General features: G+C 53.8%; 2 protein-coding genes across 2 annotated transcripts in view; one reads left to right on the plus strand and one right to left on the minus strand.

Moving 5' to 3' along the window:
• LOC137458957 (zinc finger protein 850-like) overlaps nucleotides 1-25,523 on the plus strand; it is a 142,183-nt gene that overhangs the window by 58,452 nt on the left and 58,208 nt on the right.
• On the minus strand, nucleotides 6-5,588 carry LOC137458953 (olfactory receptor 14A16-like; the record flags this gene model as incomplete). The annotated part of the gene is made up of 2 exons (XM_068170241.1): nucleotides 6-119; nucleotides 4,767-5,588. Coding segments are annotated over 2 exons (936 nt in total), but the record flags the coding sequence as incomplete, so codon positions are not given.

Genomic DNA, 25,523 nt, shown 5'->3' on the forward strand with positions numbered 1-25,523 from the left:
AATGTCTACCCCATGCCAACTGCAATCATCGCAATGAACAACGGCAGAGGAATCAAGGCCATGAGCACACAGCATTTCCCATGCAGTCGAACATCGATCACAACAACTGCTATGGTAATCTGGGATCAAAAGCATCACTCAGAAGAATGCACCACAGCACCGTGTGAGTTAGGACTGGCTGTTATGATTGTTTAATTGTTGTGTGACTAGAGAAAATGTTCCTATGGATTTCTGTGTCACCTCACCAGTTTGCCTTAGTTTTAAATAGTTAATGGGAAAGTCAAAATTCCTTACAACACAACATGCATTCTCATTTTAGGTTAAAAACAAACAAACAAAGAAAAGGCCTAGGCCATGAAGTAGCCCAGGGTAAGCCAGGGATGGATCAGGACAGAGAGAAATAGAGAACTGAGAAGTGTCCTTGGTGTGCTGCACCCTTGCTCTCCCAGCCTTGCACTGCTCTCCCTATGGCTTGGGGGTTGGTCACCTCCTACCAGCTCAGTGCATCTGTGCTTGGATCACAGCCAACAGGGAGGTGATAGAAAACTCTGGAGGTCAAAAACTTCAGGGTCTGTGCAAGTGGCAAAAGATCCCAGGATGATTCAGCATCCAAGGTTCTCCAGCTCAGAGAAACACCTGATGAAAGTCAGTGATCTCCCCCTCTAAAAACAGTGACCCTAAAGCCAGAGCCTTGGAGCTCTCCTGGATCACAGCAGCTGTGGCCAGCATCTCCCCCACACAGACATCACTCAGACACAACCTGCACCAAGGGCCAGCACCAAGTCAGACTTCTCCAGGCTCAGTTCTTTTGCCCTAAGAATGCCAAAGCATTGTGAGGGTTTGCCTGGAGCTCCAGCAGAAGGAAACTGAACTCCAGGGCAGCCTCTCTGCTAGCCACCTCTCCACCTCTCTGTGTCTTTGGACAGATGCCTTTGTTGTCACCAGGGGCAAGGTTTCTACCTTGCACTGGACCCAGCCAGCTCTGTCCCTGTGTCTGTGTGCTTGGTCCTTCTCTCCAGGCACAGCCATAGAAACAGATTTGAATTCAGGATCCCTTGCAGTCAGTCAGGGTCAGCCTTGTCCTTATCCACTCTGTCATTCAGAGGCTCTTGGATCAGAACACATTCTGCTGAATCACCTTGTAAGCCCCAGGTGGGCAGTGACAGCAATGGGAAGGTTGGGGAGGGTGAGGAGCAAAGTTGTCCACTCAATGTCAGACTGAAGGACAGATGTTCCTGCAAGTGCAGATGTCCTGCTGAGACAGCCTGGGTCAGTGTCACTTGGGGAATTATCATCTCTGCTCTAAACTGAAATGCAGTAAAATATTTTATCTTTGACATACAAAAATGAGCTTTGTGAGGTGCACTTTGAAATCCTGAAGAAGATTGCAGAGACACAAACATCTCCTTAGGGCACTTGGGACTCATTGCAGGAACCTCAGGTACTGAGAGAAGACTGAAGAAACTTCTTCAGAAGTCAGAAGGAAAACACAAAGTACCTTGAAGCACTGATTGGCCCCACTGAGGGGCATTACCAACAAAGCCTCCCAAGGGCTCCTTAGAGCAGCTCAGTGGAGGCCATGATTGCAGGCAGACAAAGGCAAAATGCAGGAGAGCAAACTCTGGGTTTGGTTTATGGAGCAGAAAGGCCAAACCCTGACCACAGTGCCTGGGCAGGCAGATCCTGTCCCTCATGTATGAGTCAGGGCTCCTCAGGTGCTGTGGGCTGTGGGGTTTTGTGATGCTGAGAAAAGGACAAGGGGATGACAGTCCCCAGCCTTCCTGGGGGTGTTTAAGGAGGCACTGAGGACCCCCTGGTGCCTTAGGAAGTCTCCTCACAGCCCTTGGTGGTGGATGATTGCCACAGTCAAAATGGCAAAGCCTTGGGTTCTCCTGATGACTTCCAGCCTTGCCAGTGCCCATTGCCATCCCCACCACAGGCTGTCCTACACTGTCCCCCACACTGGGTTTGGTTTCTGCAGCAGAAAGGCCAAACCCTGACCACAGAGCCTGGGCAGCCAGATGCAGAGAGGCTCAAGCTAAAGTTTCATCTCCCTGGCCTTGGTGGCAGAGGCAACTGCCAGAGAAAAATGGACAAAGAGAGTTTGGATTTCTCAGCCTTGCCAGAGCCCTTGGTCATTGCTACTGCAGGCTGTCCTACACTGTCCCATGCCTGCAGCTCTTTCTGTTCCAGTTCCTGACACCCATCTTGCCTTCCTACCAGCTCTCTCCATGACATTTCTCTTCCTCCCTTTTCTCTCTACTCTCCATAGCCATTTCTTGAAATCCAATGCCAAGACCTCTTGGACCACAAGGATCCCCTTTGGTGACTTTTCTTTCTTTCTTTCACCTCCAGTCAGAACATTACAAGTTGCACACTATGGAGGTTTTCTTCTCTTCCCTTCCCACCAACACCAAGAGCTGCAGCAGCAGCAGACTTCAAGCAGGTGCACACTGATCTAAATCTGCTGTGCTCTAGTTTGAAGCCACTGCCTCTTGTCCTGTCACTGCAGGCCTTTGCAAACAGTCTGTCCTCATCCAGTATACTTCAGATACAGGAAAGTTGTTATAAGGTATCCCCAGAGCCTTCTGCAGGCTGAACACCCCCAGCTCCCTCAGCCTGTCCTCATAGCAGAGCTGCTCCAAGCCCCTGATCATTCTGTAGCCCTCCTGTGGATGTGCTCCATCAACTTCATATCCTTCCTGTGTTGAGACTTCAGAGCTGGATGCAGTACTCCAGGGGAGGTCTCACCAGAGCAGAGTTGTGCCAGGATCCTCTCTCTCCATCTCTGGCCATGTTGTTTTGGATGCAGCCCAAGCTGCCCTTGGCCTTCTGTGCTGCAAGCTCACACTGCCTGCTCCTGGCCAGCTTCTCCCCCACCAGTACCTCCAAGCCCTTTTCCTCAGGGCTGCTTTCTATCACCTCCTCCCCTAGCCTGTATTGATAGTGAGGATTGTTCCAGCCCAGCTGCAGGACCCTTCTCTTGCTCTTGTTGAACTTCATGAGGGTCACCTGGGCAGCATCCCTCCAAGTTGTCCAGGGCCCGCTCACTGCTGTCCCTTCCCTGTGCCATATAAACAGCACCACTCAGGTTGGTGCCATCTGTACACTTGCTGATGGTGCCTCCATCCCTCTGTCTACAGTAGTGATAAAAGTGTTGAACAGTACAGGATGGGAGGAGTGCAATCAGTTTTTACTGGGACAAGGCCTGGGCTGTACCTGGAGATGTTAATGGGAGCCAGTTTGAAATAGGAGATGGCCCAGACTGGACTCTGGTGTGATTAGGGTATGGAGTTGTGAGTGTGACAGGGTCCAGTCTGTGGTGGGAGTGTTTAGAGCAACCCAGTATGTACTGGGCTGAGTCCCAGTATGTACTGGGATGAGTCCCAGACTGTACTGGGATGTGGCCAGGGGACTCAGGTTGTACTGGGCTGGGGCCCAGTCTGCCTGGGAGAGTGTAAAGGGATGTAGTTTGTACTGAGAGGGGTCCCAGTCTGGTCCTGGGAGGGGTTCAGGTGGTGCAGCTTTTCCTGGGAAAAGCCACAGTCTGTACTGGGAAGGAGTCCTGATATCTGATTTCAGCTTCAGCTTTGCTGTGGGATGAGACCCTGTCTGTACTGGGAGGAGATCAGGAGATGCAGTTTGCACTGGGATGGTCCCCAGTCTGTACTGGGTGATGCCATTGGATCCGGATTTTGGGACAGGTCTTGGACTATACAGGAATGGGATCAGGACACCAGTTTGGACAGGGCCCTGCCTGTACTGGGAGGGATTCAAGAGATGCAGTTTGTACTGGGAGGGGGCACAGTCCATACTGGGTTGGAATCAGAGTACACAGCTAACTTGCGGAGAGATGCAGTAGGTACAGGGAGGGGACCAAGATGGTCCAATTTGTGCTGGGATGAGGCCAGGTCTGTACAGGGATGTATTAAAATGATCAACTTTGTACTATGTGAAGACAATAACACAGCTTATACTGGAAATGGGACTGGACCCAGGCTGCAGTGCTAGAGGACAGTAGGATCCAGTTTGGACTGGGATGAGGCCACATCTGTACTGGGAGGGGTTAAAGGAACCATGTTTGGACTGAGAAGGGGGTCAGGGTATCCAGTTTGGACTCTGACTAGTTGCAGTCTGTAATGGGGGGGGTTGGGGGATGAAGGATTGAGGAGACCTCCTGTTCTGATGGCAGTGCTGCTCTGGAGCCCAGCTCTGTCTCACAAGCAGCCCTGGACTGTCCCTGCCTGCAGTCCCAGCACTGCCACCCAGCAGCACAGTGCCTAAGCTGCCAGAGCACTCAGGCCTTGCCCCACCACAGAGGCTCAGCAGGAGAGGGTGGAAGGGCAGAAAGAGCAGCTGAGGACAGCCCAAGCTCTGGGGCTCCCTGGCACTGCTGCTGTGCTGGGAGTCTGCCCCTCCACTTCTGTACACAGGCACTGCCCTGCAGCTCCACAGAAGCCTTGGAGGAAGGAAACAAGAGAAACAACTCCCTGCAGGGTTCTTTATTGTGTTGAACACAGAGGGAGCACAGCTGCTCATGCCTGCAGCCTCTGGGTCACAGCAGACAGGACAACACTGAACCAGAAATGGTCTGAAGAAAGACATTTGTGTGGGAACAACATTCTCACAAGGGGAACAGCACCAGCAGCAGCCACAACACGGGCAGCCAGGCTGGGACTGCACTGAATAACATCAGAACTGCTCTGCAAGAGAAGACAAAGAGTTTATTGCTTCTGAAATTATCCAGGGATCAGTTGGCTCAGGGCAGCCTTGAGCTCCTGGTTCCTCAGGCTGTAGATGAGAGGGTTCACTGCTGGAGGCACTACTGAGTACAGAACTGACAGCAACAGATCGAGGGATGGGGAGGAGATGGAAGATGGCTTCAGATAGGCAATGAAGGCAGTGCTGAGAAAGAGGGAGACCACAGCCAGGTGAGGGAGGCAGGTGGCAAAGGCTTTATGGCGTCCCTGCTGAGAGGGGATCCTCAGCACTGCCCTGAAGATCTGCACATAGGACACCACAATGAACACAAAACAGACAAATGCTAAGGAGACACCAATGACAATTACCCAAATTTCCCTGAGGTAGGATGTGGAGCAGGAGAGCTTGAGGATCTGGGGGACTTCACAGAAGAACTGCTCCACAGCATTGCCCTGGCAGAGGGGCAGAGAAAATGTATTGGCTGTGTGCAGCAGAGCAAAGAGAAAGCCACAGGCCCAGGCAGCTGCTGCCAGGTGGAGACAAACTCTGCTGCCCAGGAGGGTCTCATAGTGCAGGGGTCTGCAGATGGCAATGTAGCGATCGTAGGACATGGTGGTGAGGAGAAAATACTCTGCAGAAATGAAAAAGACAAAGAGAAAGACCTGAGCAACACATCCTGCATAGGAGATGTCCCTGGTGTCCCTCAGGGAATTCACCATGGACTTGGGCACAGTGGTGGAGATGGCACCCAGGTCAAGGAGGGCAAGGTTGAGGAGGAAGAAGTACATGGGGGTGTGGAGGTGGTGGTCCCAGGCTATGGTGGTGATGATGAGGCCATTGCCCAGCAGGGCAGCCAGGTAGATGGCCAGGAAGAGGCAGAAGTGCAGGAGCTGCTGTTGCCTTGTGCCTGAGAATGGCAGGAGGAGGAAGGGGATGATGGAGCTGCTGTTGGCCATCTGCTGCCTCTGGGCATGGAGACCTGTGCAAGGAGGGAAAGGCAGTGACAAGTTAGGGCACACTTCTCTCAGCCTCATTGTAACCCCTGTCCCTGAGGTGCAGGAGGAATGGATCAGCTCAGTCCCATCACTACCAACCCATGGCAGAGCTCATCACAGCTTCAAACACAGCAGGGACCCAGAATTGCCATGAAGATTTCTCTGGTGTCAGAGCAGAAAGTGACCAACAGCCCAATCCCATAAAACAAGAGTCCCATTGTGGTGGGTTAAAATTTCCCCCATCATTAGCTTTGCCAGAGCAGAGCAGTTAGGAGCAAATGAAGCTGTATTGACAAGCAAGAGCTACACTCAATGGAATGCAATGAACAGGTACAGTGACAATATTAGACAGGTATTTACTATCAGCAAACAACACAAAACCCCCCTGCTCACAGACTAGGGAAGCTGTTCCACTGTCCCTAACCCCTACCCCCCTGTTCCAAGAGAGAAAGGAGGAGTGGAGAGAGAAACAAAGCAGTGGGTTAGACTTAGCCAAGGCCAGCCAAAGCAGGTGATCTCTCCTGAGTGAAGCAAAACAGTTGAGATCAGAAGAGAGAGAATTGTTATGGTACAGCTCCTCTGATTCCAGATATTTATCCAATTAATTTGTTTAGAATAATCTTTTCCTTTTCACACCCAAGAGTGATCTATTTATTTTGTTTCTACTTTTCTGCTCAAAATCTGTAACTAAATTTTAAAGGCATTGCCTAAAACCACCACAGCCATGGAGAGGTGGAGAAACAGGGAGCAGGCCTGCAGTGCTGCAGAGACAGTGAAGGGAAGAGAGAAAGGCAGAGGGGCTGGGAGTGAAGCCTTCTCCTTACCCAGCTCTGCTCACTGCTGCTCACAGGATGGAACCAAAGGGCTTTGGTCATCCTTCTGTGTGCACACTCCAGGAGACTTCAGCTGAGCATCAGCTGCCGAGATGGAGATGCCTCCAGGAGCTGCAGCTGCAGTGTCCGGCACCCACAGCCTCACTGTGTCAGTGACCGCAGTGACTTCTCCTCCAGTGAGCTCTCAGTCACCCTCCCAGTCCTGGACAGCTTGAAGCTCTCTCTGCCTTCCTCATCTCCCTGAGATCCTCTGGCAGTGTCTTCAGCCCTGCTGTGCTGTGTAGAGCAGCTGCTCCTGACCTGAGCTGTCTCTCTGCAGCTCTGCCTGCTTGCCAGCAACACCTTCCAGCCGAGGAGCCTGGCCTGGCTCAGCACAAAAGGACCACCCCAGGTATTTTAAAGGAGCCCTCTGGTGGCTTTGGAGTCAATTCCATGAACCTCAGAGACTGACAAGCTGATGAAACCTCTCCAGAAGTCAAAATCATCTTCAAACTCTGAAGTTTCTTCTGCTTTTAATAGGTCCCAGTGCAGCATACTGGGAAAGGGTCCCCAGGGTCTGGTTAGAGCAGAAGGAGACAGTGGATGCAAGGGAAGCATCACTGGAGGCACTGAAGCATTTCCAGGCTGTGGTGAGAGCAGAGAACTGAGGCAGTGCTGACAGGTCAGGACAAGCAGCTCAAGGTGGCTCTGCTGCTGAGGAAACCTGGAGGGGTTTCATTGATGCAAAGGGCCAAGCCCTGACCCCCAGCCCCTGGCAAGGCAGATCCTGTCCCTCACCTGTGGCTCAGGGCTCTGCTGGGGGCAGTGGGGAGTGAGGGTGAGCAGTGACCAGGGTAGAAACTTGTCAGGTTTTGCTATGGCTTGCTTGCAAAGAGACAACTCCTGCTGAAAAGGAATGAAATGTACCTTTAAAAATGCTTTGTAACAGATGCTTTGTGCAATAAAAACCTCTCCAATTAGCTGCAGAAACCTTGGCAATAATTAGAGGTTCAGCAGTATTTAATGAGCCCCATGGAGTATTTGGGGCTGATTACATCATCCTTAGGTACTGCCAGGAGACTCTGCCAAAGTACTGCCAAGAAGCCTCTCAAGAAGTCCAAGTCAGAAGCAAACTCCAAAGTACCTTGAAGCACTGATTGGCCTCACTGAGGCTTGTTACTGACAAAGGCTCCCCAGGGACTCGTTAGAGCAGCTTGTTAGAGGCCAGGATTGCAGGGAGACAAAGGCAAAGTACAGGGCAGAAAAGTATGCCTTTGTTCTATGAAGCATAAAGCCAAACCCTGACCACTGCCCTTGGACTAGAAGAACCTCAAAGCCTCAAATCCAAGTTTCTCCTCACAGGCCTTGGTGGCAGAGGCAAGTGCCAGAGCCAAGGGGACAAAGACCTTGGTCCTGTTTGGCCTCTGAGTCTTGCCAGAGCCCTTGGCCATCCCCACTGCAGCCTCTCCTACACTGTCCCATGCCTTTAACTCTTTCTCTTCAGGCTGCTGACACCAATCTTGCTTTCCCAGCCAGCTCTCCCCCTGCCATTTCCATCCCTTCCCTGAGCTGTCTCAGCTCTCCCTGCTATTTCCCAACACCTCTGGATGGCCTCATGCATAGCAGCTCTGCCCTTTGAGGGACATTTCTTTGGCCTCATCTCCACTCTGAACCTTTCAAGCTGCACTTTGTGAAGCTTTTGGTCTCGTAACACACCCAAGGAGAGCTCCATCCTCTCTGAAACCACTCTTCAGCCATGTGCACACTGCTATGGCAGTGCTCTGTACCCCATTCACCAGTCTGAAGCAGCCCAGGTCCCTCAGCCTCTCTGTCTGAAAGCCTGCACAAACTCCTTGTTGGTGGAGCAGGAATTGTTTATTGGCACAGATCAAGCAGTTTATACAGGAAAAATCCAGCAGGCTAAGCAACTCCCTGACATTCTTGCACCACTGCTGCTCACTGAATTTCCTCCTTTGAGCTGCAGCTGTCCATTGTTATCTTCATCCCATATCAGGTTGAGTTTCTCCAGCATGGGGGCAAGTGTCCTCCTGTCTCGCACTCCAGGTTGTTTACCACGGTCAGCTCTTCTTTATCACCAGGCCAGCCTTCCAGTAGCAGCAGCCTGTTGTTCTTTCTTGTCCTGAAACCTTCCACAGATACTTTCTGCTTTCCTACATCTCCCCATTTTTATATGTTTTAAACCAGCAGCCATCACTTGTGTCCTGACCATCCTCCTGTTCCTAACACTTATGATTACAAACACCATTAACACTACAATTACAATGCCAATCACCACAAAGATTCCACCTCTAACCCACACTCATAGATTCAGACCTGAGAACCAACTGTTTGGATTCAGCCAGCTCAGCTCTTTGTTCAGTGCTTGCCATGTTGAATCCATCCTCACCTGTTGTGTATTTGCTAATTGCAGTTCCAGCTGATGCTTCAGTGTTTGGACATTATATTTCAAGGAGCTATGAAAGGCCCCTTGTAAATGTGACCTGAGTGAGTTCCAATCATGCTGAGAGTCATTCCAAGACAAGGATGTTACACACATGTCCTGCTTATGATATTCCCAATCACACTGCAGCATCATATGGGTCTGCAAGGCAGCTTGTTGGTCTCCTAACCAAACAACGCTGGCCTCAAGCATGCATAACCTTGCCATTATTTCCTCATCTACAGCTTCCTGCAGCTGCAAATCATTTGTCACATTGACTAATAAAGTTCTCACTGTGTCCACAGTTTGTATGCCCTTTGTCAGAGCTGTAACTGAAGCAGCTGGGGATGCTAATATTATCACAGCTGATATTATGGCAAACATTAACCATCCCACAAATCTTTTTGTCCTTTGTCCAGAATCTTTTAGTCCCTGGTCTAATAGCCTGAGAACATGATCCAATCCATTCTCACTCTCCCACCCTCTTGTCATATTCACTGGGATCCATGCCTCTGCCCTTCTTTGAAAGGGAATGATCATGCTCCACTGATCAATGTCCTTATTGTAATGGGTTGGGACAGACTCCCTCCCCACCACGGGCAGAAATAACGACTCAGACAAAGGGATTGCAAAAGTGATGGAAAGTTTAAATGGGGAAGCAATAAAAACAACAATGAAAGTTGTACAGAGAACCACAACCACTGTGACAAAAGAGAGAGATCCCAGAACATACCCAAGAACATCCCATCTCCACCTGGGGGTACACCCAAACCCCCCAGGGCTCTTTCCTCTCTCCCCCAACCCAGCCTTGGGCCTGAGCAGGCCCAAGGGAGGCAGCTCATGCCATTTTACCTAGGCAGCAGCAGGGGACAAAAGAGGAAGTGAAGACGCCGTATGGATGTTTTATAGGGGAGCAGGGCATTATGGGAATGCAATCCCTGGTTTCCTGTGACCACCCCCCTGGGCTGGGCCCACCCTTTGGGACCTCCCAGGAGTGGTCTGTGCAGTGGCATCTGGGCCAGCACCCAGCCTAAACCACCACACTTAGCAATAATACAAGTCTTAAAAGTAATATTGCTACAACTAAGATGATAAATGCTTGATTCGTTATAGATTATACAATCAACAGCTACTCCTAACACCTATGGGTGGGTAGTACACACAGCAGCAAAGGAACTACGAAGTACAGGTTCTACTAAGATGCCTTTACACCTATGAGGTGGTGGAGTCACCATCACTGGAGGTGTTTAGAGGGAGACTTGATGGAGTGCTTGGTGCCATGGTTTAGTTGATTAGATGGTGTTGGATGATAGGTTGGACTCCATGATCTTGAAGGTCTCTTCCAACCTGGTCTGGTCTATTCTATTCTATTCTATTCTATTCTATTCTATTCTATTCTACTCTACTCTATTCTATTCTATTCTATTCTATTCTATTCTATTCTATTCTATTCTATTCTACTTTATTCTATTCTATTCTATTCTACTCTACTCTACTCTACTCTACATAGTTCTCCTTACCAATGGTAAAGCTAACCTCCACAACTGTTGCCTTATCACACTTTCAGCATCATTCCGTGAGAGCTGTGACACAGGGCCTTCCCATGATACACAGGGTGATTTTATCTTTGTGGATTCACATCAAGAGATACAAGAGTTAGCCTCTTACACCACCCTGTCAATCAAAGATAGAGGCAAGCAAGAAAGAAAGGAAGGAAAGAAGTTTTAAACAAGTTTTACAATAGACATGAGTTTTGATTGGCTAATGGCACCAATCTGTTTTACACCATCATTAGACACCAGTAGCATATTGGACACTACATTTTGAATCAGTTATGTAAAATTATACAAGGTAAAAGAGTAACAATGCTGAACCCCATAGCAAATAGGACAAAATTCGTTTCATCCCTGTTCCTCCTGGAAGCAGGAGAACAAATCCATAACCTACCACCTGCCCCAACAGTCCTTCAGTTGGAACTGAAGTGAGAGCTTCCTTCCAGATTCAAATGGATCTGCAGGGACACCAGGAAGGTAGAGTCCTTGAAAGATGTCTTCTGTGATGATGCTGTGAGGAAACTTTTTTCCAAGGGTTGCAGCCTGCAAAACTTGAGAGGTCTTTTATATTGTAGCAAGACAAATCCATCTGTCAATACATCAAGGAATCTTCAGCATTCGAGTTTAAATGAGAAACACAACCTCAAACATACAAAACTGCTATTGCCAGGTTTCTCACACAGGCACAGAGGTTGTCTGAGCCACCCCCTCAGGTGCTGTCCCTGAAAGAGTTGGCTTAATTGCTTTGAATGGGCCTGTAAGTACCCTTGATTGTTACAACGTCTTTCATAGCCAAGCTAAACACAAACCCTTTCCCCCAAACCATGTTCCCTGCACACACACATACCCCACCTTATTTTTTGTTTGGAGTCCTTAATGATTCACCCTGAGAACAGGGTGCCCTCTGACCTGACAAATGGACCAACCCCCTGCTGGTATCACGAGATGCCAGAAGGGCAGAGGGTAGAGAACCTCAGGAGTCCTCTCACAAGTCCTTTATTACAGCTTTGCAGAATCCCCAGCATGACAGAGTCTTAGAGTGTCCTTAACATCACAAGGCCCAGAAGTCCTTAACAGAAGTAGCTAACAGGAGTGGAAGTCCCTAACCCAATCTCTCTTGCCCAAAGTACCTCATTTTGATAGACTCTCTTCCCTCTCCCATTGATTCATGGCAGCAGTAGAATCCAGCCCTGTGTACAAACTAAAGCATGCTCCAATCAAAGGTGCCAGTACCTCTGGCTCATGCAGGATCTTGTTCTTGGCTCACACAGGAAAACAACTTTGCAGCTTGGAGTTGGTCAGCAGGGAATCAGAGGCTCTACACATGGTCCTTAAGCTGCCCTTGTTTGCAGAACAGCAGCTGCAGGACAGGAAAGGAGGAGAAGCAGGGAATTCTAAAGCAAGGGATCAGCACCACCTGGCATCCAGCGCTGGCTCACCAGCCCTAAAGGCTTCCCGCAGTGGGGCAGCTCCACACCCCCAAGTTGCTCTCACAGTTTGAGAGTTTCCCAGGCCCACCTGCAGTTGCACTTCCTTAGCTGCTTCCCAGTTCCCTGCCCAAGTGCCCTTCTGGGGTTCTCTGCATGTTGGATAGCTCCAGACTGTGCCTGTTGCAGTTATTTGTGGGGAGAGGTCTCTCCAGCTGAAGACCATGACGTTTGCACAGGCACTTTCAGCTCCCAAGGCAGCATCTTGAGCACAGGACTTGTGGATTTGTGCAGCAGCTCAGCCAGCTCCAGCTTGCGTAGCAACAGCTCACGGTTCTGCCAGGCACACTGCTTAGAGCTGCAGAGCTAAGCTCAGATCCAAGTGTAAGACAAACATCCTGGGGGAGCATTTCTGGGCACTGTGCTGAGGCACAGCATCCTTTCTTGCAGTGATTTCACTCTTTACACTCTTAAATATCCTGAAAACTCAATAGTCAAAGAAATCTCTTCCCACTTCTGTGTGGATGGAAAGGCTGAGGGAAGCCCCAGGTCAGCAGGAATCCATCAGGAACAGAGCTGAGCTAGGGAGAAGACTTTTGGAAGCCCCAGGCCTGCTGCAGAGCAGCAGAGTTCTGTAGTGGAAAGATGGCAGAAGCTCTCCAAGAGCTTCCACACACCTCCCTGAGATCCCTTCTACACCCTCCAAAGATTCTGAAAATCAATTCTAGAACACTCCAGGCCCCCCAAAACACCTAACATCCCTTGACACAATGAAAAAAAAACACTGTGATGTCCCTGAGAACACTCCCAGCAAGACACTCTCCAGACTCTTCTGAGAATCTCACTTTGACCTCCCTGAACTGGGCACACAGCTCCAGCCCCATTCCTAGGGAGCGAATGCCCTCAGCATTTGGGCATTGTGGGCAGGAATGTCTGAAATAAAAGCAAACAGAGAGGATTTGGGTAACTTTGGCCTTGTAGCAATACAACTGGGCAATGGGCAGAGGGATTTTTACCCTTGGGGATGAACCAGAAAAAACCTTGTGAAGCTCAGCCCAGCTCCAATGGCAGCTCTGGCTATGCCAACTCAGCACTGTAATTGTTCTCATCAGCATTAACTGGTGTTCAGTAGGGCAGAAGGTGTTTGTTCCTGCTGGACCCCCAGCCTCTGAGAATTGCAGAGGAAAAAAGAGGTGATTTTGGTGGTGGAAAGGCCTCCTCAGAAGGACCATGATTATCCCAACAGACTCTGGGTGCATCTATTTATGTCTCCCCTTCCTTGCAGGCTGATCTCCTGTGTGTGCGCAGCGGTGCTTGCTGAGATATCCTTTCTGGGTGAAGCTCTTGCCACGCTCAGCACAGGTGAACGGTTTCTCACCAGTGTGCACACGACAGTGTTTGGTAAGGATGCTGATATGAGTGAAGCTCTTGCCGCAGGTGACACAATTGTATGGTTTCTCACTGCTGTGGGTGCGTTGGTGCTGGATGAGTATAGAGCCGGCGGTGAAGCTCTTGCCGCACTCAGCACAGGTGAAAAGCCTCTCCCCGCTGTGGATGCGGCAGTGGATGGCGAGGGTGTCGCTACGTTTGAAGCTCTTGCCACAGTCCCTGCAGGTGAAGGTCTTCTCAGTGCTGTGCACACTGCGGTGCTTGGTTAGGCTTGCACTCTGAGTGAAGCTCTTGCCGCAGTGGGCACAGCTGTAAGGTTTCTCACCACTGTGGATGAGTTGATGCTGGATGAATTCAGTACTCGTGGTGAAGTTCTTGCCGCACTCAGCACAGGGGAACAGATTCTCTCCAGTGTGGATGCGGCGATGGATGGTGAGAGTGGAGCTGTGTTTGAAGCTCTTGCCGCAGTCCCTGCAGCTGAAGGCCTTCTCACTGCTGTGGGTGAGGTGGTGTCGCCTAAGATGAGCGAGCTGTCTGAACCTCTTACCACAGCTGTCACAAGAGAAGGGCTTCTCTCCAGTGTGGGTGAGGCAGTGCCGGGTGAGATTGCTGCGCTGGGTGAAGCTCTGTCCGCAGGCACCACAGGTGAACGCTTTCTCTCCAGTGTGGGTGCGGCGGTGCTTGATGAGCTCAGAGTTCCAGCGGAACCTCTTGCCACAGTCACCACAAACGAAGGGCCGGGAGCCAGGGTGGGGGCAGTGGTGCTTCAGTGGCTCTGAGCCAGGTGGGAAACTCTGCCCACACTCAGGGCACTGATTCAGCTGCTTGCGTGGCACTGAGGGACCTCCTCTGGCTTCATCCTCCTCCATATATTCCTTCTCATCCTGGTCACTTTCATCCTCATCCTTATCTTCCTCTTCATACTCATCCTCCTCAGAGTCATCATTCTTCTCAGCAGCAGCATCCTCCATCTTGTCCTCTACCTCCTCATCCTCCTCTCCCTTGGGGCTGCACTTGGGCTGCTCCAACTTGATCTCTGGGTGCTGCTTCTCCTCCCAGCTCTTGTCTGGGTCCTTCTGTGAGGCCATACTCTGGCAGGAAGGGGTCACAGCTGTGCAATAGGGAAGATGGAAGCACCTGAGCCCAGGACCTCAAACCCTCAGATCCTGCCTGGTTCATGACAGTCCCTGACTCCCAACACCTCCCAACACCCAGCTGGAGGAAAGAATGCAGAGGGGACCTCAAACATTTTTGCAATGGTGTGGGCACAGACCTCTAACACCTGTGCTGAGACCCCAGGTTCCTGTGATCAGTGGACCTGAAGTACCCTGGGGCTTACAAGTGGTCTTGTCCCACTCTCCCCGAGCCTGGCAGCATTGGCAGGGTGGTTCCTGGCCCAGGCCCTATCAATTGATCTTTCTTGGCTCATGCAATGGAGGCAGCAGCACTGACCAAGGAAGACCAAACCACCTCCAAACTTCTTCCACTGCCCTCCACATCCCAACCCCAAAAACTGCACAAAACTGACCTCCAGCAGCCTAGAGAGTTCCCAGACTCTCATCACCACTGATGTGCCTTGGAGACCCTGGAGAGGTGAAATGTGGTGGACAGGAGGAGCTGTAGCAGACTGAGAGATACTTTGGGGCCTGGGGTCCTGGTGTTGCCCCACTCTGGGTTTCTTACCTGCTGGCCTGCTCCAAGGGGCAGATCTGCAAACTCTGCTGTTCCACAGCACACAGGGGCAGGGCTGATGGTGGGAGAAGGACTCAGTCCCTGCAAGAGAGAAGCAAAGGGCTCAGAGGAGAACACTGACCTGCAAGGGATGGCTCAGCACTGCCCAGGACCAGGCAGCACAGCTCAGCCTTGCTGGGGGCAGCTCCCAAGCCCAGCAGCACAGCCACAGCACACAGCCAGGGCTGATCAAGATGGGAGGCCTCAGGAAGTGCAGATTCAGCTCCTTGCCCAGCACACAGCTGCAGGCCAGCACCACAATACAGCTGCCTCCACACAGCCTCTCCCAGCCCTTGCCTAAAGCTTCTGCCCACTGCCAGCCCCAGCCTCTGCTGCTTGCAGCTGCATTTGACAACAGATTTTGCTCTGGTCCCACCTCTCCTCCCTGACACTGAACCCACCACACCCACTCTGAGCTCAGCTCTGCCCTGCACACAACTCTGCTGCCCACTTCCCAAGTAAAGATCACAGCAGCCCTCAGGACACACACAAAGGGAGCTTCATGATCTCTGCAGATGCAGCAAAGGAGGGAGGGAATCGCTTAGCTTCTTGCTAAACCTCTTCAGCCCTCACTGGGATGCAGGAGGAGTCTCTGGCTCCTGCCCAAACCTCACACCTCCAGCACCCTTCACACACCTGCAGCCCAAAGAGACTCACTGGAAAGGGTTTGGCTTCCTTCTCTCCCTGACCATTTCTCTCAGCTTGCTCTTTGCAGTTCCCTGGAGCTGCCACTCCACATCCCCAAGAGAAAAGGAGGTTGGATGGGAGGGCACAGTGCCCATGGGCTGTTGTTCATCTCCCAGCTGACACATGCAGAGCTGCAGCACAATTCATTCCTTTCACCTCCTCAAATGCTGCCAGATTCTGCCATTCCCTGCACACATATTTGCCACCTGGGCCCTGCATCCTCTCCCCTTCTTGGGGGGACAAGGCCTAATTCCTGCCTGGCCACTCCCAGGCCCTTCCCTCATTCCCAGCCCATCCATGGCCCTGCTGCCTTGGCTGTCCCATGGCCCTGTGTCCCCCACCTCCACTGCCACTGCAGCTGGAAGGGTGGAGTGGGAAATGTTGTGGCTGAGGAAGCATCTAAGGAACTGGGCTGGAAGCAGCAGCACAAGAATGGAAGGGGCCTGAGACTAAAGGCTGGGATCAGCTGGAGGGCTGAAAGAACAGCACCAAGCCAAGGGGGGGTTACAGATGAGGGCTGGGGAGGGACCCTGCAGACACCTCAGGCAGAAACTGATGAGAGGAAGGGGGAAAGAGAGAGAGAGAGACCTCAGGTGACTCCTGCCATGGGGGATGGCTGGGCTGTGTGGCTAGGAGCCCTGAGTGCCTGCTTGGGCTGTGCTGCATGTCAGGAGGGGTCAGGGGACTGTCCTGAGCCAGGCAGGGTTTGGGGCTTGGAGCTTCTGGGGTCAGCTGCTGCCAGCACCATTGGAGGTAGGAGCCAGGCAGAGCCACACAGCTGCTGAACTAAGCCCTCCCACCCCCTGCAGCCTTCACCCTCCATCTCTCCATCCAGTGCTCCAGCTCCACTCACTTGCTGCCCTCTCAGAGTCCCCAGGGCCCCACCAAGTCTCCAGGGGCTGATCTACACAGCCAGTAGGGCCCAACAGTAGCCCCTGGATGAGAGCATGGAGGAGAATCCCTGTGGTGGGTGGAAGGCACTGGGATGTCTTACACCAGAGAGTAGAGACCTCCAGAAGGGACAGCAGAGTCCAGAGGGACACCACAAAGTGTCATCTAGCTTAGTTCATTCCCACAAGGCCTGCACCCACTCTCTACAAAGGAACAGCACAGGATCTCCAACCTCCTTTGCCCTTCCTCTCTGCTCCCAGGAACAGCTTCTGGGATCTCTCTCTGCAGAGGAGCTTTGAGGCCTTGGCAGTGCTGCCAACTGCGGCCTGCAGCAGCCTGGCTCACGTGGGAGCTGCCTACCAGAATCTGTAACTGCAGCTCTTGGGTATGGGGGGAGGAGGGGCAGAGAGGCATGGGGGAGGGGGAAGGCATTTGGGGCCTGGGGTTCTGGCCTGCTTTGGTGGAGCTCTGGAGGAAGCTTTGGCCTAGGGAGGTTGCTTGGCTCCCGTGGCCCAGGCACACTATGGATTGGTGTGGATTGGATGCTTTGCACTGTAGGATGCAGCTCTGAACAGCACAGCCACGGAAACTGACCAATTCTATCCAACCCTCTGGGCACAGCTTGGCATCAACTCCTTTCACAAGGCTCAAAGAGAGCCTCTCTGCCTCCTGAAACCTAAGGCAATGCCCTGCAGAACAAGTTGGAGGAGCTCAAGGGGACAAGCTGCAGAGGGGGCCCAGGGCAACCTCCTGAGCTTCAACAAGAGCAAGGGCAGGGTCCTGCCCCTGGCCTGGCACAATCCTCACAATCAGGACAGGCTGGGGGAGGAGGGGATAGGAAGCAGCCCTGCAGAAAAGCACTGGGGGGTGCTGCTGGACAAGAAGCTGCACAGGAACAGACAGGGGGAGCCTGCAGCCCAGAAGGCCAAGGGCAGCCTGGGCTGCACCAAAAGCAGCATGGCCACAGATGGACAGAGGCCATCCTGGCACTTGGCTCTGCTCTGCTGAGACTTCACCTGCAGCACTGCAGCCAGCTCTGGAGCCCTCAACACAGGAAGGACAGGGACCTGATGGAGAGGGCCCAGAGGAGGGACACAAAAATGATCAGGGGCTTGAAGCAGCTCTGCTACCAGGACAGGCTGAGGGAGCTGGGGGTGATCAGCCTGGAGAGGAGAACACTCTGTGGAGACCTAGGAGTGACCTCAAGGGAACTACAAGAAGGCTGCAGAGGGACTCTTTGAAGCCATTGCGTCTGGTCCTGTCCCTGCAGTCTTTGCAAACCAGAGCAGAGCAGATTGAGATTGGAGGTGAGGAACAAGTTCTGTACCAGGAGCCTACTGGAACACTGCAACAGGTTGCCCAGGGAGGGGCTTGAGGTCCTAGCCCTGGAGATGTTCAAGGTCAGGCTGGACAGGGCTCTGGGCAACCTGAGCTAGTGCAGGATGTCCCTGCTGACTGCAGAGGGGCTTGGACTGCAGCACCTTTGCAGCTCCCTCCCAAACCAAACCACTCCAGGATTCTAGGAGTCTAAGGGCAGCCTCCAGGGAGAGCAGGAAAAAGATGAGGCTGAGGAGGACAAGGAAGAGGACAAGGAGAAGGAGAACCAAAATCCCTTCCAAACTCCTCCAAACCTCTGCCAAATTCCTGGAAAGCTCTTCCAGCTCTGCAGAGTTCATTCTGAAGAGAGCTGAGGGAGTTGCTAGGCTCAGGGATGTCTTGCACACTCTGCACAAATGCTCCAGAAGCTTTCCAAGTGCCCTCAAAACCAGCAGCACAGCTCTGCTGCCACACAATGCCAGGCTGCAAGGGACCCCAAGGCTCAGCTGCTCCAACCTTGCCAGCTGACACTGGCCTGGAAAGGAGCTGGCCCAGCCCCCTGCCAAGCTGAGCCTTCCAACTCTGCCCTGCAGGGCAATCCACCACTGCCCTGGGGAGAGGATTCCAAGGGCTGACTGGGAGGGAAAAGCTTTTGCCTCTGCAGGGCACTGTGCCACTTCAGCTCAACTCTTGCAGCAGCTCTTTGAGATCTGCCTTTGGAGCACCACAAACTCTGAAGCACTGCAGTGCAAAGCAGCTCAGCTTCAACTTCCAACTGCCTGAACTCTCTCATTTTAAATTCAAGGCAGGGGCCAGGCTCACACCCAGCCCCCAAGCTTAAGAACCAGCAACTAAGGTCAGAGTCATCTCCCAAGCACAAGAATCCAGATCACAAATGCAGAACCAGCCCCCAAGCTCAGAGCCAGCTTCTAAGTTCACATCCAGGCCCCAAGCTCAAGAGCCAGCCACTAAGGTCCAGAACCTAGATCTGAAGTGCAGACTGAGCTCCCAAGCTCAGAGCCAGGAAGTAAGGTCAGAACCACTTCCCAAGCTCAAGAACCAGTCCCTGACTTCACAGACAGGCCCTGAGATCAAGAACCACACCCCAAGCCCAGAGCCAGCAACTAAGGTCAGAATTGCTTTCCAAGCTCACACCCAGACCCCAAGCTCAAGAGCCAGCAGCTAAGATCAGAACACTTCCCAAGCTCAGATCCAGCCCCTGAGCTCAAGAACCACCAATTAAGGTCAGAACACTTCCCAAGCTGAGACCCACCTCCAGAGCTCACACCCAGGCCCCAAGCTCACAAGCCAGCAAATAAGGTCAGAACCACATTCCAAGCACAAGAGCCAGCCCCCAAGCACAAGAGCCAGCCACTAAGGTCCAGGACCTAGATCAAAAGTGCAGACTCAGCTCCCAAGCCAGCAACTAAGGTCAGAATCACTTGCCAAGCTCAAGAACCAGCCCCTGACCTCACAGACAGGCCCTGAGATCAAGAACCAGACCCCAAGCCCAGAGTGAGCAACTAAGCTCAAAACCCCTTTCCAAGCTCACACCCAGACCCCAAGCTCAAGAGCCAGAAAATAAAATCAGAACCACTTCCCAAGCTCAGAGCCAGCCCCCAAGCTCAGAGCCAGCCCCCAATTTCAAGAGCCAGCCCCTAAGCTCCAGAACCAGCAACTAAGGTCAGAACCACTTCCTAAGCTCAAGAACCAGCACCCAAGCTTCAGAACCTAGATCAAAAATGCAGACTCAGCTCCCAAGCTCAGAGCCAGCAACTAAGATCACAACCACTTCCCAAGCTCACACCCAGCCCCCAAGCTCAAGAAACAGCTCCCAAGCTCCCAAGCCAGCACCTAAGGTCAAAACCCTTTCCAAGCTCAGGAATCAGCCCCCAGGCTCCAGTACCAGCAACAAAGGTCAGAACCAAGCTCCAGAGCCAGCCCCCACAAGCTCAAGAGCCAGTCAGTAAGGTCAGAACTACTTTCCAAGCTCAGAGACGGCCCCTAAGCTCATAACCAGCCCCCAAGCTCAAGAACCAGCCCCTGACCTCAGAGACAGGCCCTGAGGTCAAGAACCACACCCCAAGCCCACAGCCAGCAACTAAGCTCAAAACCCCTTTCCAAGCTCACACCCAGAAAATAAAATCAGAACCACTTCCCAAGCTCAAGAGCCTGCCCCTGAGCTCAGAGCCAGCAACTAAGGTCAGAGCACTTCCCAAGCTCACAGCCAGCCCCCCAGCTCCAGAACCAGCCCCCAAGCAACTTAAACCAAAAGTGCAGACTCAGCTCCCAAGATCAGAGCCAGCCCCCAAGCTCAGAACCACTTTCCAAGCTCAAGAACCAGCAACTAAGATCAGAACAATTCCCAAGCTCACAGCCAGCCCCCAAGTTCAAGAGCCAGCCCCTATGCTCCAGAACCAGCAAAAAAGGCCACAACCAAGCTCCAGAGCCAGCAACCAAGGTCAGAGCCATTTACAAGCTCAGGAACCAGGCCCTGAGGTCAGGAACCACACCCCAAGCCCAGAGCCAGCAACTAAGGTCAGAACCCTTTCCAAGCTTGACAACCAGACCCCAAGCTCAGCACCAGCCCCTCAGCTTGAGAACCAGCAATTAAAGTCAGAAACCCTTCCCAAGTTCAAAGCCAGCTCCCAAGCTCAGCGCCAGCAACTAAGGTCACAACCACTTCCCAAGCTCCAGAACCAATCTCCAAGCTCAATGGCAGCCCCAGAGATTAAGAACCATCCCCTGAGCCCAGAGCCAGCCCCCAAGCCCAAGAAGCAGCCCTGAGCTCAGGGAACAAGCTCCTGAGCTCAGACCCAGACCCCAAGCTCTAGAACCAGCAAGCAAAGTTAGAACTACTTCCCAAGCTCAAGAACCAACCCCCAAGCCCAGAGCCTGACCCCTGAACCCAAAACCAGCAAGTAAGGTCAGAACCAATTTCCTTAGCTCAAGAACCACTTCCCAAGCTCAGAACCAGCCTTCAAGCCCAGCACCAGCCTGCAACCTCAAGAGCCAGCAACTAAGGTCAGAACAACTTCTCCAGATCAAGAACCAGCCCACCAGCCCCCAAGCTCACACTCAAATCGAACATGCAGACTCAGCTCCAGGGCTCAGAGCCAGCAACTAAGCTCAGATCCACTTCCCAAGCTTGACAGCCAGCCCCTGAGCTCAGTGCCAGCCCCCAAGCTTGAGAACCAGCACCTAAGGTCAGAAGCACTTCCCAAGCTCGAGAACCAGCCCCCGAGCCCAGAGCCAGTCCCCAAGCCCAAGAAGCAGCCCTGAGCTTAGGGAACAATCTCCTGAGCTCAGACCCAGACCCCAAGCCCAGAACTACTTCCCAATCTCAGAGCCAGCCCCTGAGCTCTAAAACCAACAACCAAGGTCAGAACTACTTCCCAAGCTCAAGAACCAACCCCCAAGCCCAGAACCACTTCCTGAGCTCAGATGCAGTCCCCAAGCCCAGCGCCTGACCCCCAAGCTCAAGAGCCAGCAACTAAGGTCAGAACCAACCCCCAAGTTCAGAACCAATTTCCTTAGCTCAAGAACCACTTCCCAAGCCCAGAGCCAGCCCTCAAGTCCAGAACCAGCCTGTGAGCTCAAGAGCCAGCAACTAAGGTCAGAACCACTTCCCAGCTTGAGAACCAGCCCCTGAGCCAAAAGCCTGATCCCTGAGCTCAAGAAACAGCCCCCAAGCTCAGAGCCAGCTCCTAAGCTCTAGAACCAGCAACTAAGGTCAGAACAACTTCTCCAGATCAAGAACCAGCCCACCAGCCCCCAAGCTCACACTCAAATCTAACATGCAGACTCAGCTCCTGGGCTCAGAGCCAGCAGCTAAGGTCAGAACCACTTCCCAAGCTCAGGAACCAGTACCCACGATCAGACCCAGACCACAAGCCCAGAAGCACTTCCCAAGCCCAGCGCCAGTACCCCTAGCTCAAGAACCAGCAACTAAGGTCAGAAACCCCAAACTCACACTCCAATCAAAAGTGCAGACTCAGCACCCAGGCTCACAGCCAGCAACTAAGGTCAGAACCACTTCCCAAGCTCAAGAACCAGCTCCCATGCTCAGAAGCTGCCCCCTAGCTCAAGAATAAGCCACCAAGCCCACACCCAGCCCCCGAGCCCGAGAGCCTGCCACTAAGGCCAGAACCACTTCCCAAGGTCACAGCCAGTCCCTGTGTGCAAACACCAGCCCCCAGCTCAGTGCCAGCAACTAAGGTCAGAACCACATCCCAAGCCCAGAGCCAGCCCCCGAGCCCAGAGCTCAAGAACAACATCCCGAGCCCAGCCCCAGGCCCTGAGCTTGAGAACCAGCAACTAAGGTCAGAAGTCATTCCCAAGGTCAGAGCCTGCCCCCAAGCTCAAAAAGCAGCACCTGAGCCCAGAACCACTTCCCTAGCCCAGAGCCAGCCCCCAAGCCCAAGAACCAGCAACTAAGGTCAGAACCACTTCTCGAGCTTAACAACCAGACCCCGAGCTCACACTCAAATAAAAAGTCCAGACTCAGCCCCCAAGCTCAGGAATCATCAGCCAACAACACACCCAGCCCCCAGGCTCAGACCCACACCCAAGCTCAAGACCCAGCTCCCAAACTCTTGGGGGCACCAGAGCTGCACACAGCACTCCAGCAGCACCAAAGTTCAGAACAGGTCCTCAAGGTCAGGCCCAGATCAAAAGTGCAGACCCAGATCCCAAGCTCAGATGCAGCTCCCAAGCTAAGGACCAGCAAACAAGCTCACCCCCAGCCCCCAGGCTCAGAGCCAGTTTCACAACTTTGCTTATTTCAAGTTCCCTTCATTGCACTTCTGCTAAGTGTCCAAATTCAAGCAGCCAGAGAATGCTTTGGGCTGGATGGGACCCCAAAGAGCAGACAGCTCCAACCCCCTGCCATGCCCACAGACACCTTCCACCACACCACGCTGCTCAAGCCCTCATCCAACCTCACCCTCAGCACCTCCAGGGAGGGGGCAGCCAGCACCTCCCTGCCCAACCTGCTCCAGGCTCTCACCACCCCCACTCCAAACTATTGCCTCCCAAGCTCCACTCCAAATCTGCCCTCCTCAACCTTCAATCCACTCCCCCTCAGCCCATCACTCCCAGCCCCTCACCAAAGTCCCTCCCCAGCTCTCCTGCAGCCCCCAGCAGCTGCCACAAGGCTGCTCCAACCTCTCCCCACAGCCTTCTCCTCTCCAGCCTCAACAGACACAACACTCACAGACCACCCACACAGGGGAGCTGCCACAGCCCTCCCACCACCCCCAGGGCCTCCTCTGCACCTCCTCCAACAGCTCAACCTCCTACCCCTCATGGGGGCACCACAGCTGCACACAGCACTCCAGCTGGCAGCACACAATGCTGCCAGCACAAAAACCATTGCAGCAAAAGCCTCAACCTGTGCTCAGCTGCCAAAACCAAAGGGACCTCAACTTGGCCACAAGAGAAAGGACCAAACTCAGCCAAGACACTGATCCAACACCCAAGGCTGCACAAAACAACCATCAGCAGAAGCTCCTCCTGCCCTGAGCCTTTCTGTGCTCAGGAGGCCTGCAGAGAAACTGAGAATCACTCTGCAACCCCCCAGGGAATCTTTGTGCCTCAAGGGATTGCAGAGCACAGAGGCCTTGGATGCCACCACCCCCAGCACAGCCAAACCGCCCCACAGCTGACACCAGCCCCAGGCGCTCCCAAGCTCAGGCTCAGCACAGCACCCACGCCTGACACCCCCACGGCACCCAGCACACAGCCTGCCCACAGCTCCCCCCCGCGCCTGGCCCTCAGCCCAGCTGCTGCCCTTCAGCACAGCAGCCGCCCGGCACCTGCCAGCTACCACACTGCCCACAGACACACACAGCAGGTGCAGCTCCAGCACCATCCACACACACATGCAGCATAAAGAGCCTCAGCTGGAAGGGTTTTTGTTGCCTTCTCTCCCTGCCCCTTTCTCTCTGCAGTTCTCCTGGAGCTGCCACCCCACATCCCCAAAGTGAAGATGAGGTTGGATGGGAGGGCACAGTGCCCAGGGGCTGCTGCTCATCTCCCAGCTGCCACATGCAGAGCTGCAGCACAATTCACTCCTTTGGTCCCCTGCAGTGCTGCCAGGTTCTGGCACTTCCTGCACACACAGCTTCCAGCTGGGCACTGGAGCCCTTCCCCTTTGGTGGGGGACAAGGCCTAACTCCTACCTGACCACCCCCAGGCCCTTCCCTCATTCCCAGCCCATCCCTGGCCCTGGAGTCTTTGCTGTCCTGTGGCCCTGGGAGGGGAAAATAAATGTGGTGACTGAGAAAGCCTCTAAGGGACCTGGGCTGGAAGCAGGAGCACAAGAATGGAAGGGCCCCGAGGCTAAAGGCTGGGATCAGCTGGAGGGCTCAAGCCAAGGGAGAGGCTTACAGAGGAGGGGTGGGGAGGGACCCTGCAGCCCCCTCACACAGCAGCTGATGAAGGGGAGGACAGGGAGGGAGTGAGAGCTCAGGTGACTCCTGCCCTGGGGTGTGGGGTGAGGTGTAAGGAGTGGTCTGAAAAGCATCATCTGACTCATCACTGACATCAGGAACCAGGACACAGCCAGGGAATAGGCACAAATAGGTCCCTGAGCCATAGCCGCAGCCCCTCCCGCCCCGCCTCAGCTCACGACCCCGCGGCTCTATCGCGACAGTGCTGTCCGCGCGTACAGCCCAGGCACTGCTCCAGCGCTCCGCAGCCTCTTGCCAGGAGGCAGCCACAGTGGTACCCGCGACCGCCTGAGACTTGGAGGCGTGGTTGGGCTGTTTCGGCGGCTCTGATTGGCTGTGGTTGCTCGGCTGTGGGTGCAGCAATGGCGGCCGCGGCCGGCAGTGGCAGCTCCTGGCTGTGCCTCGGCACAGGGGGAGGAGCTGCCGCGCTCTCGGCGATTCTCATTGGCTGTAGCCTTGCGCTCGTGGGCGGGGCTTCCGTTCCAGACTGCTCCCTGCTTCCGCTCCCCGTCCCACGTGGCCGCAGCAGCCGGAGGGGCCGGGCCGGGGTCTCACTCGCAGCGCTCTCTGCTCGCCAGCAGCCTGCCGGGGCCGGCGGCTCCCTGTGCGCTGAGCTCTTCCTCCTTCTCCTTCTCTGCTTCCCCCTTGTTCCGGCGTCCAGGTGGGGTGAGGGAGTCTCTGGGGCTGATTTGGGGGTGGTGGGGTGGGGATCAGGGAATGCTCTTTTGGGGGCTGGGAGGGGTCGGGAGGGTCGCTTGGGTTGGGGAGGGGTTTGTGGGGCAGGGGTCGGTGGGGCTGGGGCAGGGGGGGAGCCTCTGCGGGGATCTAGGGGGAATCGGTGGGGTTTCGTTGGGGGATTCTGTGCATATGTGGGGGGTGGTCCATGGGATCCGGGGGAGATCGGTGGGGTACGGGGTGGGGGTGGGTCTGTGGGGTCCGGGGGAGCTCTGCAAGCTTGGCGCTTGGGGTCCGTGCGGTTTGGGGGGGGGGTCGCTGTGATTGTGGGGACCTCTGTGCGGCTGTGGGGGTCTGCGGTGTTTGGGGTGGTCGGGGAGGGCTGTGGGATAGGGCAGAGGTGTGCAGGGTCGGTGAGCGTCGTCTGTGCTGTTCTGGGAGGGGTCTGTGCGG

The sequence above is a fragment of the Melanerpes formicivorus genome, unplaced genomic scaffold (genome assembly GCF_026170545.1).
Source record: "Melanerpes formicivorus ecotype bairdi unplaced genomic scaffold, bMelFor1.0.p_v2 SCAF_301, whole genome shotgun sequence".
In the NCBI taxonomy this organism is placed as follows: Eukaryota; Metazoa; Chordata; class Aves; order Piciformes; family Picidae; genus Melanerpes; species Melanerpes formicivorus.